Below are 14,276 nucleotides of genomic sequence, written 5' to 3'. Positions count from 1 at the left end.
TGGATTAGCAGGGTTTTTTCACCCAGCACTTTAAAGATATAACTCCATTGTCTTCTGTCTTACCTGTTTTATCATGAGAGGTCTGCTGTGATCCTTAGAATTGTTTCTCTGTATGTAATGTGTCTTCTTCCCCTGTTGCCTTTAAGATTTTCTCTTTGTCTTTGGTTTTTAGCAGTTTGAATATACTATGTATACAGATTTGTTGCTGTTGTTTTTCCTGCTTGTTTTTTTCTTAGCCTCTTTGATCTATGGTAGAGTTTGTCATTCATTTTGGAAATATTTAGATAAATAGTGTCAGCCATTATTTATTTAAATATCTCTTCTGGTTTTCTTCTGTCTCTCTTTTCCTTCTGGGATTACACTTACACAGATCTGGTGCTATCTGATACTGCCCTGCCGATCTTGGGTATTCTGTTCTGCAACCCTCCCCCCTTTTTTCTCTTTCTGTTTCAATCTGATTAATGTCTATTGACCTATCTTACTGTTCACAGATTCTTTCCTCAGGTGTGTAAAGTCTACTGATCAGCCCCTCAAAGTCATTCTTTACTTCTATTATTGTGTTTATTTCTAGCTTTTCGATTTGACTCTTTCTTACTCTCTGCTGAAATTAACCATCAAATTCTGCATGGTATCTACTTTTTCTATTAGAGTCTTCAACTTATTAATCAGTTGTTTTATTTTTTTTAATCTTTATTAAATTTGTTACAATATTGCTTCTATTTTATGTTTTGGTTTTTTGGCCACAAGGCATGTGGGATCTTAGCTCCCTGACCAGGGATCAAACCCACACCCCCTTCATTGGAAGGCAAAGTCTTAACCACTGGACCACCAGGGAAGTCCCTAATCAGTTATTTTAAATCACATCCTATAGTTTCGATACCTGTGTCATATCTGTCTTGTTCTGTCACCTGTCTTTTCTCTTGTCAATGTGTTGGTTTTCTCCTGTCTTTTATTATGCCAAAAATGTTTTGTTGAAAGCTAGCCATCTTGAGTAGAGCAATAAAGACTAAGGTATATCGTTTTGATTCCTTCCCTTTTGCTGCATGGAGTTTGGATCAGCCTACTCAGGATCTGATGCTGCCCTGGTTATCCAGCCTTCAAATTCTTCTAGTTATATCTTGTGTTTACGGTGGGGCTGGTATTTCTCATTGTCTGCTATACCTTTGTGCTGAGCCTCACCTCGGTGAGGGTCTCTCTCCATATTCTTGCCCCTTTTCTAGCAGTAGATTGCTATTACTCACAGCTTGTTAGCCTGGGTGCAGGAGGCAGAGCCCAGAAGGGTAATGTTTCTGTTGTTCTGATTAAGCCTCTATCTTAGGTGGGTGCTGTGTCCCTGGATCTGGGGGGAAGGAGTGACTGGAAAGGCCCAGTGCCCTAAGACCAACAGTGTGTGTTGCCCTGCTCTCTGCAGTTCCTTCCTTAGTAGATGGGAAAGTTCCGTGAAGGACACTTTCTCAGAATTCTGGCCAGTCTTTTTGTGAGCACCAGGTCAGGTCCCATGGAGAGGGGCCTGCAAGTTCTTGTGAATTTCCCTTATGCCTGTGGCCCCCAAGGTTCTGTATTCTTTCACTAGGCTACACCCTTCCTTTACCAACTTGTTAACAATTTTAGCTGAATTCTTCTTAGTGGGGTCCAGCTTATTGGGGTCCAATTAAGCTCATGTCCATCCCTCCTCAAAGGCACCTGTCTTTCCACCTGTGGCTAGCCAGTTGCCTGTGACTTCAGCTCTCAGACGGGTTAAAGGAAAGTTGTGCATCTGCAGTTTGTCTAGCTTGTTGTTATTATACTGGTGGGATATTGCTCCTTTGGCTTTTTACATCCCAAACAGAAACCAGAGGTCTCCACTCTTTTTTGGAAAATAAGTACCGAAAATTGGTTGCTGCTTCGGTTATCCTTTGTCCAGGCTAGTTTGAGATGATGCCTATATGTTTCCAGGTTAAAAGATAGAAGAGAGTTTTTTCAAAGGGAAAAAAAAAAAAAAAAAGGTTGCAGGTTTATTTTGAAAAGTATTTGCTGTTCCTGACATTTGCCATCAGAGGGCAAGTCACCGCATCACTCCCCCTCTCACTGGGTGAGGCCAGGTTTCCAACAGGGAAAAGTGTGTAAAGTGAGAGGCAGAAGCAACGGAAGTACCTGAGGCTCACAGAAGGCCTGTTTTCGAGGCCGCCCTAGGCTGTACAGATACAGGTGGGGCTCCTGGGCCCTGCAGCCCCAGCCCTGACCAGCGGGCCACAGCTGTGCCCTCTGCACAGAAGACGCCTTCTGACATCCAGGCTGAGAGGCTGCCAGGAGGAGCCTGCTGGGTAGTCAAGCTCTAGCACCTTCAGGTGATTCCAACCTTCTGCTTTGTGTGTCAGGGTGGGGAGTCCAGGAAGTCCATTCCAGCCCAGCTACTGAGTGTAGGAATTTCCAGGAGCCCTTTGGTAGGGAGGCTGAGGGGGGCTGTACAGCTGTACTACTTTAGCTGGTTTATCTGAAACAAATAAACCAAAATCACAGTGGCTTCACGTGATAGTTTGGTTCTCCTGCAGATAAAGTCTAAAACAGGTGTTCCTGATGGGCAGGCAGGTCCCCTCCAAGTGGGGAGTCAGGAGCCCATTCCTGATATCTTGTAGGGCCACCATCATCAGAAGGCGTCACGGCAGGAAGGGGTGAAGGGGAGAAGGCGCACCCACCCCACAACCACATTGCCCAGGGCTTCCCCCAGCACTTCTGCTCACGTCCCATGGGTGTGAGTAAGCATGTGCTCTTTCCTAATGCTAGGGTGGGGGCCTGGGCAGGCGCCCTCAAGGCACCTCTCCCCTGGGAAGGTGGACAGCCAGACCCAAAATCGCCCACGCTGCACCCACAGAAACTGCTCCTAACAGGTTATTATTCTAGAACAATGTTTCCCAGACTTGCTTGATTTTAAGACCCAAAGAGGATGCTTATTTAAAAGAGTCCTTGGGCCCGTTTCCTGGACACTGGTTTGGCCATCTGCATGACCATCTGCATGGCGCCTGGAGTGTGTGCCTTTACCAAGCCCTGCAGGGAGCCATGCTGCCCTGTCTACAGAGGGAGCCTCTACCCCCTGCCCCCACCCCTGGGTGGGAAGCCGGGACAACCCTCTCTCTGTTGTCGTGGTGACCCTTGGAACTATGGGACTAGCTCCTGGGTATGGGCCAAGGGAGGCTGGTCCTGAGCTATCCTGCAGCCCTCCCTGGGTGTGACTACCCTGCAGCTCAGCCCGGGGAGGGGCAGCCTCTGTGTCACAGCCACATCAAGGCAGGACTGAGCAGTCTGTGGCCTAGGCAGACCAAGCGGCCCCTGACCTCCCAAACCAGAGCACAGTGCCATCCAGCTACATCGAGATGAAAAGGAAAATCTGGAGCAAAGCTGTGTTTCCCTTATATGAGGGGTTAGGGGCTGGGGTGGAGGAAGAGGATTATTTGTGTGTCTTTAGCAACTGGAGGGCAGCACTGAGTCAATGTTTCTGATTTCTTACCAGAAAATCAATTATTAACGGTATTCAATCGTAGATTTTATGTATTTATTGTTTATTGATTTGTCTTTTCTGTTTTTGCCATGACTCCCTTGTCATGAATCTTGGGGAAGTGACACCAGATTCATGACCAGCATGGCGGGGGGCAGGGGGAGTAAGGAGAAGGTAGGGTAAACCTGGAGTGGTGCCTGGGGGCTCAGTGTCCCCAAAGATGGGGTTCTTGGTGCCAAAGGGAAGCAGCGTGTGGGAGGCCCCATGTGTTCAGTCAGGCACAGGCAACATCTGGCCGCCAGCATAGGAGCAGGAGAGAGGTGCTCCAGGGCCTGAATAGGCAAGGATAAGCCTGAAACAGGGAGGCCCCCATCCATGAGCTTTCAGCTCCTAGCCCACTTCCCCCTCTAGAAAGGGGCCCGGCCACACCTGCCTCCTAAGCCGGTGGGACAGCGGAGGCGAGACCTCCCTGTGGAGGCCGCAGCAGAGTCTGAGTGTCACACCTGAAGGTGCACCAGGTCCTGCACCCACATGTACCAGCCCCAGCGTTTGGGCAGGCTGGTTCCCCAGGCAGCACTCAGGGCAGCACCCAGTGCTCTCTCCACCAGCCACTGGCATGGAACCCAGCTCCAGCAAACATAGCAGCTGGCCTGGCGGAGCCCCAGGCTGTGCTACTCTGCTGGGGCCTGATGCTCAGGTGAGGCCTGCAGGGGAGCTTAGTGCAGTCCCCACGCAAGGCTGCTGCCCAGAGGGCAGAAATGGGATGGCTCCCATTCTCTCCCCGCATTCTTTCTGCCCCTGACAACAAGAGTAAGCCCGTCACTAGGGAGCTGATCTCACCAGGCCCAGAAGCTCCCAGCAGATCCCAGACAAACCTGTAAACAGCAGCCTCCAGCCCAGCCTTTCTGAGGAGGGCCCAGGTTCCCCCAGGGCAGGGGTGTGTTTTGATGAATCCATCCCTGGGTGCAGTGAGGAGCCCATCTCTCCTCACTGCCTTGTCCACCTACACGTTCCCTCCTCAGAAGGCTCACTGGTCAGCCCTAGAAAAGCTTGCCAAAGCTCCCTCAGCCTGCTGTTCACCCTCAGGGCGCTATCACCACCTGACAGCCTGAGCTGTATGTCACCTGTCATCCTGTCCCCAGTACAGGATGTGAGCTCCCTGTGGCAAGGGCTACAGGGTCCGTGGGTCCCGCAGCAACACAGAGCAGATGGGCAGGCAGCCCTCGCTCCCCTTCTGTGGGAGGAGATGGGCGGGCCTGGCCCCAAGCCCCCTCCCAGGTGACCTTGCTCAGTGCGCTGTCTGGCCTGGGTCCTTCGTTAGAAACCACAGAAGCAGTAATAGGTGTTTTTGGTCTGCTGCCCAAGGACGGCACCTGCCTTTTGACCCAGGTCAAGCCCAGGTCTCCAAATGCTCTTCAGCGTCCACAATAAAGAGGAAACTTTTTAAACTGTCCGTGGTGCGTTTGAAACCTCCGGTCTTAACACCCCTCCTGGCATAGAGGTCCTGTGTACAACTCCATTCGGTTTCCTCAATCATGGAGACACCTGGTCTCGGTGGCCTTTTCCTGTCTTCCCTGGGGGTCACGGGGACTTCGAGCCTCCCGTCCCTGCCCCCGGGCCACCTGGCACGGGTCTCTCTCTTTTGCGTTCCAGCTGTGATCCCCCTGACGGATTCAGAGCACAAGCTGTTGCCTCTGCACTTTGCGGTGGACCCCGGGAAGGACTGGGAGTGGGGGAAAGACGACAATGATAACGCCCGGCTGGCCCAGTAAGACCCTACCCTGTGTCCCCTCCCCTGGCGCCCTACGGGGCGGTCTGTCTCCGGGCTTCCCAGGGAGGGGCTGGGCACGGCGCCCCTGCTCCTCGGGGCTGGCTGGCTGCGCAGGCGGGGTGCGCGAGGGTGAGCTGGGGCGCATCTCACTAGGTGTTCCTCTCTCGATAGCCTGATCCTGTCGCTAGAAGCCAAGCTGAACCTTCTGCACAGCTACATGAATGTGACGTGGATCCGGATCCCCTCTGAGACCCGGGTGAGCCTGGCGCGCGCCGGGACGGACGGCAGGCGCACTCGGCCCGGGGCGTGCAGGCGAAGTGCATCCCAGCCCTGCCCGCGGCCCCGCCGCCCCGCCGCCCCAGCTCGGCTGCAACGCGTGCCTCTGTGCGCGTGTGCCTGCGAGTCTGGACGTAGGCGCGCGCTCCGGCTAGGGGAGGTTTTGTCCCCTTACTTTCTCCAGAGCGACAGGAATAAACACGCCCACTCAGAAAACAAACCGTAGGCAACTCACAACACAAAACTTTCTCTTGCCGAGATCGGAACACGATGTACTGCCACGGAGCGGAATTAACTATAAAACTGTGCGTGGGTCCTTGGAAAAGGCAGGGAACCGAGGGCGCCATTCCTCGGCACCCCCTCCTTTTCTTCTCTCCCCTCTTTTTCTCCCCTCCAGGAGGGGAGGGCTGTGAGAAGGGGGGCTGGCGCCCCACTTGGCCCCCTCCCCCAGGGAGGACCCATGCTGGCCCTGCCTCCAGATGCTAAGAGGGATTCGCTTTAAGTATCTGACTGATGTTTTTGTGATCTCAGTAGTGAAGTCCCAGGAAAAGGGATTTGTTTTTAAAAAAAAAAAAAGATTACAAATAACTGGTCCTCCCCAGACATAAATTTACTTACCCATAAAGTGGGGCTCGTAACGAATATTTTTTAAGTTTCATGAGGAAAGCAAGGAGGGCAGTGCCCGGCACACAGTACCCAGGACAAACTGGCACTGCTCAGAGTGCTTTATACTCCAGCGTTTACCTGTATCTAAACTTCACAGGGCTCCCTGAGGCAGGTCCCGATACCCCATGTTACTGATGGCATGAGTGACAGTGGGTGGCAGTCTGGCTCCAGAGTCCAGCTGCCTGGAGTATGTCATGACGTGGCTGTGGGTGTTCTTTTCTCGCCCCCACGAGGGCTGTGAAGGCAGCAGGTCTAGATCAAGAATCAGGAGACTCTCAGGCTGGGACACAGCTCGGGTTTGGGGCAGTGAGGCTGGAAGCCACACCGTGGCGGCGGGGTCTGCCTCCACCGGCCGCGTGGGGCCAACTGATCTCTAACCTCCTCCCGTCCCTGCCCTCCCTCTCCCCTGCAGGCCCCTCTGGCGCAGCCGGAGTCCCCGACGGCCTCGGCGGGGGAGGACGTGCAGTCCCTGCCCGACTCGCTGGACTCGGACCGCGACTCGGTGTGCAGCAACTCCAACAGCAATAACGGCAAGAATGGCAAGGACAAGGAGAAGGAGAAGCAGCGCAAGGACAAGGACAAGACCCGCGCGGACTCTGTGGCCAACAAGCTGGGCAGCTTCAGCAAGACGCTGGGCATCAAGCTGAAGAAGAACATGGGCGGCCTGGGCGGCCTGGTGCACGGCAAGATGAGCCGCGCCAACTCCGCCAACGGCAAGCACAGCGACCCGCCCGAGCGCGGAAAGGAGAAGAAGGCCAAGGCGCGCAAGGGCAGCAAGGAGGAGTCGGGCGCCTCGGCCAGCACGTCGCCCTCGGAGAAGACCACGCCGTCGCCCACGGACAAGACGGCGGGCGCGTCGCCGGCCGACAAGGGCGGCGGGCCCCGCGGCGACGCCTGGAAGTACAGCACGGACGTCAAGCTGAGCCTCAACATCCTGCGCGCCGCCATGCAGGGCGAGCGCAAGTTCATTTTCGCCGGCCTACTGCTCACCAGCCACCGGCACCAGTTCCACGAGGAGATGATCGGCTATTACCTGACCAGCGCGCAGGAGCGCTTCAGCGCCGAACAGGAGCAGCGGCGCCGCGACGCCGCCGCCGCCGCCGCCGCCGCCTCCACGGCCAAGCGGCCGCCGCGCAGGCCAGAGGCCGAGGGCGCGCCAGGCCCCGAGCGCGCCTCGCCGGGCCCGCCGGCCGGGCCTCCCACGCAGCTGGTGCTCAAGCTCAAGGAGCGCCCGAGCCCCGGGCCGGCGGCGGGCACGCGGGCGGCGCGGGCAGCGGCGGGCGGCGCGGCCTCCCCGGGCCCCGGCGGCGGCGCACGACGCGCGGGTGCCAGCGGACCGGTCCCGGGCCGCAGCCCCCCGGCGCCGGGGCGCCAGAGCGTCATCCACGTGCAGGCGGCGGGCGCGCGGGACGAGGCGTGCGCCCCGGCCGTGGGCGCGCTGCGGCCGTGCGCCACGTACCCGCAGCAGAACCGCTCGCTGTCGTCGCAGAGCTACAGCCCAGCGCGCACCGCTGCCCTGCGCACCGTCAACACGGTAGAGTCGCTGGCGCGCGCCGTCCCAATAACCCTGCCCGGCGCGGCGGGGGCGGCGGGCGCGGCCGAGCCCAAGTCGCAGACCTACACCAACGGCTTCGGCGCGGCGCGCGACGGCCTGGAGTTTGCCGACGCCGACGCGCCGGCCGCGCGATCGAACGGTGAGGGCGGCCGGGGCGGCCCCGGCGCGGGGCCGGCGCAGCGGCGCTGCCAGCGCGAGAACTGCGCGTTCTACGGACGCGCAGAGACCGAGCACTACTGCTCGTACTGCTACCGCGAGGAGCTGCGGCGGCGGCGGGAGGCGCGCGCGGCCCGGCCTTGAGCGCGCGCCGCGGCCCCGCCGGCTGGTCTGTCCTCTCCACGCTGTTGGTGTCTCCTCCGCGCCCTGGTCCACCGGGAGGCCGGCGATCCTCTGTCCGTGCTGTGTACGTGTTTGGTCAAACGTTCCTAATGGTGCCTGAACCTACACTGACGCCACTCAGGTAGTAGACGGATAGGAAACAAGTCATACTGTTGGAAGTGGGTGTGCTAGCTAGCATCTGCCTCGTACCTGTGGAAACTCAATAGCCATTGCAAGGGTATTTTTGTTCTTCAATAAGAGAAATAAAGAAATTTGCAGCCCTTTGTTTTTAGAAGGGAGTGTTTTACATGCCTTTTTTTTTTTTTTTTTTTTTTTTTTTTTTTTGGCTTTTTTCCCTAACCCGGCGACTGACCTCTTCCATGTAGCGGTCACCTGCGTGCGATTGTTGCCACCCAGGGTTTCGAAGCAAACGCGCGGCCCCGGGACCGCGGTGGCGGCTCTGCCTCGGGCTCCCACCTGTGCCCCTCCCGGGCCCCTGGAGGACAGGGCGGTTGGCCCCCCACTGGCGCCCTGGTGGTCCCTGTGACCCTTTAGGAATACACGGCTCCATCTCATAAGCAAGACCTCCTCCCACAGTCCCCGGCTCGAGCGACATTCACACTGCCATCAAAAGCCGCGGGCGTCTGTAGGATGGGCACCGGACAACCTACCTCGCAGGGCGCGGTGAGGTGTAGCGATCGCTCCCGGTGCCGGGCAGCTCAGGTGACAGGAGCTTTCCAAAGACACCTTGGGGCCCAAAGGAAAGGTTCCGAACTCACAATTTGGAGTTGACCATATATGAGCAAAGATGACAGCCTGCTCACATTTCTCCTTCGAAGACACTTCCACAATGCTCAGTCACCAGAGTGGCCCCTAGGAAGCGACCATCGGTGCCCCAGCAGAGAGGTGAGAACTTGACCCTGCGGTCACTGTGTAAGCCCCCTCTAGGCTGCCCTGAAACCCGGCCTGCGCCTCTTTCCAGAGGGAAGGAGCTGAGGGCCGCCGGGAAGGAAGCCCACCCCCACCTCCGCCTCCACCCGCATCTATCTGGGATCAGCTAGGTGGAGGGGCACCGCTCCCATCGGGGTACCCTCTGCAGGGTGCGGGTAACCCTGACTGTGGCTCCAGAACACATGAGGGGCAGCCCCATCCCTGAGCGGTCCCTATTTTGGTGCCTCCTTACGTTTCTTGAGGAAAGAATAATGTGTCCTTAGCTACCCTGTTCTGAGCAGCAATATGCAGCGTCTTCCTTCCAAGATTACCTCTGGAGAATACCGTTCTTGGCCAAGGACACTGAGGCGTTAAACCTGCCTCACTAAGGAAAGATCTCGTTTCCAAGAAATACAGATACGATGGGTAAAATCCTCACTAGCAAAAGAATCCTTTAAAACCTGTGAGAGCCTTAGAATAGCCTCTAATAATCCCAAGAAAGAGAGGAGAAAGCACCCAGCTTCGCTGTGGGTGTATCTTCAGAAAACACAGGAGGTAGACCATCTCTTCATTGGCGCCAGCTTCTCCTTCTCCAGAAAGGATGCTTTCCCCCGAGATAAAGAGCAGAAAAAGAAAAAATAATAATAATAATACGGAAGGGGATTTTTTTTACTTGTTTGAAGAATTATTGATATAATAAACTAATTTGAGTATCTCCTGTGAGTAATTCCTTTTTGTTTTTAATTATCCACAGCACGTGGAGTTTTCAGTAATTTATTCAAGGTTTACATAAGTGGTTCCTTAAAATTATTTATTAAATAGGATCTTAAATTTTTCGAAAGTTTTACTTTTCGTGCTAAACGATACTTTCAGTGTGTGGTAATTACTAACATTCATGTCCTTCATATTACTCGGGTTTCTTTTGTTTTAAAAAAAGTAGTTTTTAAAAATTCTCTCATCAAGAGGGTTTGTGGCAGCTTTTTGGACTGATTCTTCACGTTATACTGACCAACTGCTTTGCCATCCAAAGCTGCGAGGTCACAGGAAATAAATATTGCTTCACGTGTAGACGCCAGTTCCTGCCCTGCATCTCACAGAAGGTGGAACAGCCAGCCTGGAAAATGCTCCCCTGTGCATTCAGAAGCCAAATACATACGCACAAGAAGTCAAGGAGGCAGAAAGTAATCTCGTGTTTGTTTTTTAATTTTTTTAACATGAAAACAGCCAACCAGAAATTTCCAAAACTGGCTGTGCAAATATTTTATCTTTCTCATGCTCTCTGCCAGGTTAAAAAAAAAGGAAAAAAAAAAAAAAGGCAAACTGAGAATAAAAATGGTACATTTGTAGTACCAGAGGAAAAAGGAAAACCTTTAAAGCCAGGCAGTGTAATTTGTAGGTAATATCAAAAAACAGTGACCTGTTCTAGCTCCTTGGATTTCAGAGTCACCACCACCACACCCACATCTGACATATATGCCATAAATAAGAGCCTGAGATCCAACCCCAGACCCCACCCCCAGGCTCCTCCCCTCCCCCCCCCCACAACGTGGAAGACCCCTGCACCGGCCGCTCCATGTGCAGGGCGCCTGTGGGTGTCACTCCCATCTGGTACGATGCCCTCCGTCCACATCATTTACAAATAGGCGTCTCCTCTTGTGAGAGATCTGGATCCATCCTTCCTCTAAACAGTGTTAAAAACTGAGAGAGCCCACTGTTCCCTTAAATGTGCTGGTCCAGCTACCCACCCCACCCCCGCCCCAGTGTTCACAAGAGCTCTTTAGCCCTGGTCCCAGGCCAGACATCTCTCAGGCGAAATGAGTTCATCAGGCTGGACGGGAACTATTAGAAACTGCTGTGTTTCTCACATGTGGGTCAAGAGGTCCTCTAATGCCCTTCTGTGACTTGGGGGCCCTTTGTGGAGTGGGGGGAAAAAGAAGTGGATTGGGGGTGCTAGAGAAAAGGAAGACGGCCAGTCCCGATTCTAGAAAGGCCATGAGCCCCACCTAGGCACAGGTCCTGGACACGGTCTGAGCAGCTGCCCCACCTGTGGGCCGCCTTCCCCAGCCGGTCTGGCCTGGCCAAACTTCCCTTTCTGGAAAGGTCAGATGTCTCTTAAGTGACAACACATTTCCAGAAGGATCCCAGATACTTCTAAACCCCAGTGGAGGTTATTTCAGTCATTTGCTTCACACTTCCTGCAACTGCGTTACCTGGGTATATGACTTTTTAAAAAATAATATATTGTGAAAGGAAGGCGTTTTTAAGTGTATTCTGTTTGTAGATTTTATGCTGTGTTATGTTGATATTTTACAAGCCAAGTTTAAACTGTACTATAGAAATTATTTTTATATTATTTTCAGAATATGCCAGAGAGCAATATTTTGCACCCTTATATTGTCACAGGGTTACCCCCTTGGAGGGCTAACTTTAGGTTGGGTGGGGCTCCGCTGTGGGCTCTTGGGGGTGAAACGCTTTCTGCTATTTGTTCATATCCCCTCTGAAAGTGGAACTGTGTAAATGTCTCTTCTTTTTCCATGGAAAGTTTGATTTGTTTTCTGCTCCTGGATTTTGGTACTGCATCTTTCCGCTTAAATGAATACTTTCTATTCACTAAGTTACTGTGGACCTTTTTCTTACCTTTCACCACCCAGTGGCTCCAGTGATGTTCTGAAAAGTTGGGATCTGTTACTTTACAAACTTTGTTTTCCAAAGTGATTTGATTTATTAATTCTGGTAGCTTACCGTCAGGAATTTAGTGACTCAAGATAGCAGGGGGCACACCTCGAGGTGTGAAATCCTCCAGGCAGTGCCCACCGCCTCTGGGGCAGGGCCGTGGCTACGTGGCTCTCACCCCCTCGCTTAGCGACTACAAGCTTATTTTGCAAACTACTCTACTTTGCAGAAATAAACTTAACCGATCAAAATATATTTCACGTTGGTTAAGAAAAAAGGGCTGTACCCATCAGTGGTGGGAAATTTGTGCGAGGAAAAAAAAAAAAGGCTTTGCCAAACCATGTGTTCCATTCTCTGTGTCTTTCATGTTTACCAAGAGACGTGGAGTAATGCACGTTTGGGAGGGTTTCTTTCTTTAGGACACGATTCAGTTATTCTCATTGTGTTGTGGACTTTACAAATTAAGTTCCTCGAGTGCTTTTTTCTTTTTCTTTGTTCCAATGCTTCTAATAAATAAGAAGAAAACGTGTGTTGTGGTTGAGCGGGCCCTGCCTTGTCAGACCCCAGCTGCTGTGACATTGCCTCTGTCCAGAGTCTGGTTCTGCTGTCATCCGAGTGCAGGCACATCCAAGAAAGGGCCCCACAGTGGCTGGCACCCCTGGCACCAGGGAGCAGGCACCCCCTTCCAAAAAGCCTTAAAGCGGTGGCTCTCTGGAGACCTCTGGGCCCCACCTTGCCCTTCAGTCCTAACTATAAGTTCTCCTTGCTACTAGAACTGGGCCGCTTTGGTGTGGGGCTCCAGGGCGGGGAGAGGTGCCCAGCTTCATTCCTGTTTCTGTCTCATCCCCCCCAGTGCCCAGATCCACTCTCCAGCATGGGTCCCAGAGGCCCAGAGCATGATTCTAACGGCGGATCTGCTGACACGGGGCTGGGCCCAGGGCGCTTCATCCCCGGGAGACCCACAGGGCACACATGATGACAAGGGGCCCCACACTCCCCGCAGGAGGCCTGGAGGCTGCAGGGAGCGCTCCGAGGCACCCTGATCAGCAAGACTTTCATGATTGCTCCGAGCAATGTGCGAGATGGTCTGTTCGCAGTCACATGGGTAACTTTGTTCCCCAAAACCAGTCCTTCCTCTTCACTCCATGTCCACCCCCAGCAGAGAATAGAGAGGGGTCTGCCCTGCACAGACCTCTCGGGAACAAGTGCGTGTGTAGTCTGTGCTGTGTCAAGATGCCGTGCTCCTCCACCCCCACCCCCACTGGCTGACTTAATACACACATCACCGCAGGAACAGCACAGAAACCAGAATCTCCAAACAAGGCTAAAATATTACTATTTCCATTTTATTTTGCAAAATAATTTGCTGAAATTTCAATTTTTGCTGTTTGATGCTTGCAAAAAGAGTCCCACCCTAATTATGTATGTACAAAATGAGGCCCATTGCTTATCCTTTTTTATTCCTCCAAGAGAGCATCTCAAGAATACACACACACACACACACACACACACACACACACACACCATCAGTTCTTTAATGTAAGATGAGAGGTACCACTGGCTTTTTAAATATAGGCTGAATATGCTCAAGACCAAAGCAACCCATTATTTTAAAGAGGATAAATTAGTGGAGCCAGCTCCTTGAGAACATCTGTGATAGAACAGACACTGAAGGATGACTTTAAAGAAACAACTAGGTTCTTACAAAGACCACTCCCACCCCTGTACTTCTCCAACCTCTGCCCCAGTGACACAAGCCTGCCCCAGGGCCTTTGCACATGCCCTCTGCTTGGAATGTCCTCTCCCAACACCCACCCTCAGCCACCCTTCACTACCTGCCAGTCTTTTTTCCAATGTCACCTCTCGAGGCTCTCCCTGACTTCTTTATTTAATAAGCCAACACATCCCACCCTCCCTGCCGCCTCCCTGTGCATCTTCCTCTTGTGCATTTATCGCCACCTGAGGGCTGCGTGTGAATTATTCATTCATTCATTCATTGTATGCCTCCCTCCAGCCCCCATAGAATGTAAGCTCCACGCGGGCAGGAATTTTTGTATGTTTTGCTCACTGCTGTACTCCTGGTGCCTACAACAGCGCCTGACATATATTAGGTGCTGGATAAACACTTGTTGAAAAAAGAAAATGAAATCAATAATTTGATAGCTATTAAGAAGCCTAAAAGTATCAGTTGCAGCCTTTATCAAATCGAGATTCTACTCTTGTCCCTAAATGGGGAGAATTTTAGCTGATACAGCAGCCTGGCTGCTTCTCCAGCCTGTGGTTTACGAAGGCTGGATGCGGCAGTGAGCACCAGACCTGATGGTGGAGGGTCTCCCATGTAAACGCCTGCCCCGGGGCCCTCCCTCATAGAGAAGGTACTCCGCTGTTTATAGATGGCCCTCTGGGACAGGCTGAGGTGGAGACAGTTTCCTCCAGGGCACCTCTCGTGATCACACCCCCTCCATGAGGTCGTCATGGGCCTGGACCATTCTGGAGAGTCCCTGATAATGGGTCCTTAGGACGCTGTGCCTTCACAGTGTCTCCAGGGAGATAGGCCTTCCTTCCTAGAGCAAACTCAGTGGCAGCAGATGACCCTGCGCAGGAAAGGGCATCAG

At 53.2% G+C, this 14,276-nt stretch overlaps 1 protein-coding gene across 2 annotated transcripts in view; it reads left to right on the top strand.

Annotated features, from left to right (window-relative positions):
• The window catches only part of OTUD7A (OTU deubiquitinase 7A), a gene marked incomplete at its 5' end in the record, with an annotated part of 167,020 nt that extends 158,874 nt beyond the window's left edge, over nucleotides 1–8,146 (top strand). For both annotated transcript variants that reach the window (XM_079699885.1, XM_079699886.1), the window contains 3 exons: nucleotides 5,126–5,240; nucleotides 5,415–5,499; nucleotides 6,598–8,146. In XM_079699885.1, the coding sequence (XP_079556011.1) occupies nucleotides 5,126–5,240; nucleotides 5,415–5,499; nucleotides 6,598–8,040 (1,643 nt within the window). In that variant the 3' untranslated portion in view covers nucleotides 8,041–8,146. The remainder of the gene's footprint in view (nucleotides 1–5,125; nucleotides 5,241–5,414; nucleotides 5,500–6,597) is intronic.
• Between the last annotated feature and the right edge of the window lie 6,130 nt (nucleotides 8,147–14,276).

This window comes from Hyperoodon ampullatus (genome assembly GCF_949752795.1).
Source record: "Hyperoodon ampullatus genome assembly, chromosome: 3".
Taxonomy (NCBI): Eukaryota; Metazoa; Chordata; class Mammalia; order Artiodactyla; family Ziphiidae; genus Hyperoodon; species Hyperoodon ampullatus.
The sequence above is the reverse complement of the archived record's forward strand: the minus strand, read 5'-3'. Positions and strand labels throughout refer to the sequence as shown.